Source organism: Antechinus flavipes, chromosome 1 (genome assembly GCF_016432865.1).
Source record: "Antechinus flavipes isolate AdamAnt ecotype Samford, QLD, Australia chromosome 1, AdamAnt_v2, whole genome shotgun sequence".
Taxonomy (NCBI): Eukaryota; Metazoa; Chordata; class Mammalia; order Dasyuromorphia; family Dasyuridae; genus Antechinus; species Antechinus flavipes.
In genome coordinates, this window is record NC_067398.1 from 472,097,218 (window position 1) to 472,103,217 (window position 6,000).

Sequence of the window (6,000 nt, forward strand, 5' to 3'; positions counted from 1 at the left end):
TAATTTTTCTAGAAAAAAGAGCTTTCTGTGGTATGTGACTTTTAATTTAAATGGACTTTTGAGGAAATATTTAGTCATATTTGAGGATATATTTACTTATGTGATTTGGTACAATGGAAAGAATATTAGATTTATAGTCAGAGGATTTGAACTCAAATATGATTTCTTCCTCTTAGTGATTATAAAGCATTAAGACAAGTTATTTCACTTCTATAGATTCTACTTTGTTGATCTCTTAAATACAAGAGTTAAATGAGTGGTATTTTTTAAAGTCTTAAAATTAAAATCTTAATTTTGTTTTAATATAGATAGGTGGCTCAATAGATAACAACTCTATACCTGAAGTTAGAAAGACATGAGTTCAAATCTACATTCAAGACACTTAATAGCTGTGTGACCCTGGGCAAGTCACTTAACTTTATTTGCCTTAATTCCCATGATGTAAATGACAAACTACTACTCCAGTATCCTAGTCAAGAAAATCTCATGGCCAGTATCATCCATAGTATTCCAAAATGTTAAGAAGAACTGAATAATATACTTATTATCTTAAATTTATCTTAAAATCCAAAAATTAGTTAAGCTTTCACAATGTGGTTATAAACCCTACCAAGTATAGTAAAACTCTACTACTTTTATTTAGTTTTCAGGTTGGAGATTTGGTTCTCATCATCTTGGATGAACGTCATGACAATTATGTATTATTTACTGTTAGCCCAACTTTATACTTCCTGCATTCAGAGTCTCTCACTGCATTGGACCTCAAACCAGGTGAGTGTGGTAAGTGTCTCATTTTATACTAAAATATGATGCTTAATTATCAGCAATTATCAGTTTTTGTTTAATTAAAAACAGTCACTTTTTTCAGAATTGTTAGAGGTCTAAAAGTCCCAGAATTTAGTATGCTAATTCACTGTAGTACAAATATTTACCCCCCAAAAATGTCTTGCTTAATAAATCTGTGTTCAAAATAAACAGCTGACAAATATTTCTTGAAAGTGTATTATGCCAATTTACTGTCAGACACTGAGATGTCCTTTAGGAAACTTGTCAAATCTAGTCTTCAAAGAAAAATATGAAGTAGAAGAAGCCTAGAAATTAGGAGTTATAAACCATGAATTATTGTCCTACCTTGGACTCTATGTAATCCTGAATATGTTATTTAACTTTTCTGGGCTATAAATTTTCTCACCTATAAAATGAGAAATAATATGAACAAATATTACAACTTTTTAGAATACTGTAGTGTATTGTTTGACAATTTTTAACAGTTGTGATGATAGTATTTTGTAACTTTTAACCAGCATATTTGATCAACTGAAACATATTCAATTCAAGTCTTATTTGTGTTCATCTTAATGTAGAGATAACTATTTTCTTAAAAGCCTGTGCCAGTCAACCTTAATTATCTAACAAATAAGAGAGGCCTCAAATACAAGCTTTTTGAAGGACTGTATGTGTGTATGTCTGTATTAAAGTACTCTTTTCCTTGACCATGATGAAGACATTTTTAATTGTATCAGATATCATCATTTAGATTAGAGTTGTCCGATTCAGTCTTATACATACATACAATATAAATGACTCCCAGAGAATGAGGCTGCTGACTTTGCACAACCCTTACCTCCCTGATGTTATGGTCTTCTCCAAAAATGAAGAAAAAGCAGTCATATATATTATACAATCTAAGAAGTATACATGCTACATTCCCTTTTGTTTCTTAACATACACTAAATAGATGAGCATTTCCAAATACATATAATAGAACAGAAAAAGAGAATTACTCACAAAACTACAAGTCTCTTATATGTAATGTGCTTTTAAATAAGTAAGCATATATAAAATAATTCCAACATGTAACTTTTGAAGGTATCCTGGTTGTTTTCCTTTGTCTGTAATGTATAAATGTAAAATCATGTAACTCTGCCTTTTCCCCAGTAGTAAAATTGAGAAAAGAATAGTCATTAAGTTTTTCATATTCATAGCCTGCTATCTGGCTACTCAGGAGTCACTCCTCTGGTATTTTCTGTAGTCCGTAACTCTCACTATTCTAAGAACTTCTAATCTTCCCTAGGGAAGGTTTCTAGGCCACTGTAGTGTCATGGATAGATCTGGACTATCCTGGTAGATAAAGGACTGGAAGACTTGGGTTGAAATTCTGTCCAAGGAGTTCATTGTTGTACTCAACTTAAAATCTATTCTAAAAGCTCAGTGTGTCTGGAAGTGCTGCCTATTTTCCTACAATATTCTCAGCTCTACTTTGTTGACTGAGATGACAGCTCAGTATATGAGGCTATTTTGAATCTGCCTCTGTGGTATTTAGTTAGCAACAAGTAATTCTACAACTACTTGCTACTTGGGCAAGTCAGGTTGAGGAAGTACTGACTAGCATTAATACAAGGAGTTTCTTCACTTGGTATTTACACCAATGGAATTTCAAATTCAGTCTCTAGGCTTATTCTAGGCCATTATGTTCAGCTTCCATGTAGTATAACTCAAGTTGGTAAGTAGCCACAAAGATCAATCCAGAGAGCTCTCATACTGAGCTGTTCCTCCATTAAGCAGAGGTTTAGAGAAATGAAGGAAATTAGGCAGCACTTCTGAGTCCACTGGACTTTTAGTCTAGATTTAACTTTTTCAATTTAACTTCCAGGCATGGATTGAAAAAAACTGGGGCAGTAGTAAGGGGAGACCTATATATTAACTAGCTATGAGCAAATAACTTCTTAGGGCCTCTGTGCCACCTTTAAACCAAGAGATTTAGACTCGATGATCTTTAAGATCTTTTCAGTTTGCTACCTTTACATTTTACAGGTAAAATATGAAGAAATAAATTAAATTCAATTTTAAATATCTCCTCCCTGGGTTAGGTTTTCTAATGAAATATGCATTATGGGATGCATTATTGTGCTGAAATCACTAGCTGTAAAAAGAAAAAGTTTATTATTTAATTTATATTCACATTATATTCTTTTGTTTTTTATACTTTAAAGATGGTGGGGAAGAGCATTCCACTTGTTAGGATTAGGTGGAGTAGTGATCATCAGAACCATTAAATTTCACAGAATTTGAGAATTGAAACGGACTTCAGTAAATATCCTAGTTCAGGTCATATAGCAAAGGAAAATTCTTCACCATAACATACCCAGCAGTAGAGGGCTCAACATTGTTCTAGGTAGCCCATCCTGCTTTAGGACAGCTTTTTAATTATCAGGAAATTTTGCCTGACAGCAAGCCCAAACTTGCCTCTTAGCAACCTCTATTTACTTTTTCTGGTTTTGTTCTCTGGGACCAAGGGGCGGGGGGGGGGGGGGGGGATGTAATTATCCTTCTATATAACAACCCTTCATAATAGTCAATGCTCCTGTTCCTAAAGTTGTTCATTCATCTTAAAAGTAAGTTTAGTGCCTCTGTCACTGTCATCCATCACTTGTTCAAAAAAGTGGTAGCTTTGAGAATTGAGGAGAGTTCTTCCATTTCCTTTCAAACACATTCTGCCCTTCTTCACTTAATTTGGACTTTTCTACTGTGAAAATACTTTTATTTGCTGCACCTGGTAATCTGACTGGCTCTTGTCTATTTTTTTCCCCAGATAACATCTTGTTTAGTCAGTAGGTGGCACTCTTATGCCATTGTGGAGTTCTTCAATGTGGGTTTTCAGACTCTTCTATATTGATTTTAAAGTATTGCATAGTCCATTCAAGTTCTGCCTTGCTAGGAGAGGTGGTAGTGATTTAAAAGCTTTGTCCACACGTATTTTTCTTGTTTCATGTTATACATTAATAATTTAAGGCTTTTAATTTTTTCCTTTTTAAAGAACAAGTGTTATGGAAGTACTTTATAGGAGATCTTATTTTTAAAATGAAATTAATGCTATAACTTATTAGCTTCAGGTACATCTAGAAGACCGTGGGTACTTGGAAAAGTAATGGAAAAGGAATATTGTCAAGCCAAAAAGGTAAAACAAAATATAGGATGTGTTATAAAAAGCATAGAGTTGGTAAAGAAAATGCTTTATGTAGAAATCTAATGGTCACTTCCTATTCAGTTAAAACATGATTCCAGTGAGACCCAAGAAAATAAACCCTTTAACTGTAATTCTAATTAATCCTAGCAAATAATCTTAATGGGCATGTACTATTTACTATAAGTGGGATAGACAGATAAGCAATTCTGATACCTGTTGAAAAATTATTTCTTGTTTTGTTCCTATTGAGTCAGTAGCTCCATAAATTAATGGTAATCAGAAAGGAACTCTGTTTTGGTACAGAAATATTTTACTATTTGTCTATCAAACTTCCTTAGTGAAGATTGAAGGAAAATTATTTTATGATTTAAAATAAACCAGGTTTATTGTCAATTTATAATTAGTATGCATGTATATGTCTGTCTTTTTCTGTCACCCTCAAACAGCTAAGAAAGCTAGTTAAGTGTCTCAGACCAGATTTGAACTCGGGTCCTCCTGACTTCAGGGCTGGTGCTGTCTTTACTGTGCCACCTAGCTATCCCCAGATGTCTCATTTTTAATAGCATCATTCATTCTGTTGTTGCTGCTGAAGACTCACTCTAATTCTCTGTAATTACTGCAGGACTAGTAGTATTATACAGTCCTTCAATTACGTGTAGGAATATAATACTGTTTTACCTTAGCTTCAACAAGCAACAAGTAACATAAAATATTTCTTATCTCTCTTTTAGGCACAAAACAGATTTAAAGTTCCTTTGGGTACCAAATTTTACAGAGTTAAAGCTGTGCCGTGGAACAAGAAAGTATAACTCTCACAGGAAATTCATTTCATTTTGTCATATTTTCTCTACCTTGTCCTACAGTGTTCATCCATCACTCCAAAAATAGGCCATCTTTTTTATACAGAAGTCAATATGACAATATACTTCATTGATGTACAACATTTATTTTTTAACAAATTACATTTTAGAAACAAGAAATTCATCATATCCCTTGGCTGAATTACAGTTTTTTACCCAGATGACTCTAGAAATGCGGACCAAATTAGTTCATTTTCTCAAAGGGCATATCCTATACATTGTGGCTTACAAATTAGCCATATTAATTGCCTGTTAAATATACATTAGCTCGAACTTAGATGTTAAGTGTTAGTTACCATTATTACCAGCATTTGTCCTTTTGTGAAATCGTTATCAGGATACTTGCTCTCTTTAACACATTCTTTATAATATATATAAATTCTTCAAAACTATTTAAAAGAGGAGTGTCATTGCATGCAGATAATCATATAATTTTCTTAAACATGAGTTTGCCTCTGTAGATAACTACCACAACTTGTTTCATTATTTTTTTAAATGCCCTTTGATGTTTCAAGAAAGAAAGAAAAAAAAAAACCCTACAATTGGATTGACTGATTTTCAGATCAGCCACAGGTAATCAGCAATCTTCAAAGCACTTTCGATGGATTGATCATATAGATTCTGAAGGGAAGAATCTGTGCCATTGACAGTTTTAAATGTAAGCACATGAACCTTCCCAATAACACAGAAGTCTTGTATTAATCTATTTAGAAAAATCATATTGATGAAATTGTAATTCATGGTTGAGTTCAGGAAAAAAAAACACTCATTGTACATTAACCATATGAAAGTCATTTAAGTAACAAATTATTGTATTGTAAAAGACATGTAGAATTTTAAAACAATAAAGATTTGAACCTGTAAATGTGTGTGCCTTTTAAAGAAAATGGTAAGTTTTTTAATAAATTTGAGTGAATGTTAGAGAGTGTGACAAGATTTTTCTGTATCATTATAGCACGGAAAGACATCTGTGTTACAGAAATGGTATTCTTTAATTTATTTTACAGGATAAAGCAGTGTTTTCCCAAGAAATAGAAATGAATCGTGGCAAACTCCCTTTTCTCAAAAAAGCAACTGTTAAGCAAAGGCATTTCGATGAGTTATTGAGTTAGAGAGGATAGTATTTCGGTTATGTTGCTATAGGACAATAATGAAGTTACTCATTTGCATAAA

General features: G+C 32.7%; 1 protein-coding gene across 2 annotated transcripts in view; it reads left to right on the plus strand.

Moving 5' to 3' along the window:
• The window catches only part of RB1CC1 (RB1 inducible coiled-coil 1), a 68,684-nt gene extending 62,992 nt beyond the window's left edge, over positions 1-5,692 (plus strand). The window contains exons 22-24 of one of the 2 annotated variants that reach the window (XM_051970202.1): positions 644-780; positions 3,888-3,958; positions 4,699-5,692. In XM_051970202.1, the coding sequence (XP_051826162.1) occupies positions 644-780; positions 3,888-3,958; positions 4,699-4,776 (286 nt within the window). In that variant the 3' untranslated portion in view covers positions 4,777-5,692. The remainder of the gene's footprint in view (positions 1-643; positions 781-3,887; positions 3,959-4,698) is intronic. The other variant, XM_051970203.1, reaches the window with a different exon arrangement.
• The last annotated feature ends 308 nt before the right edge of the window (positions 5,693-6,000 follow it).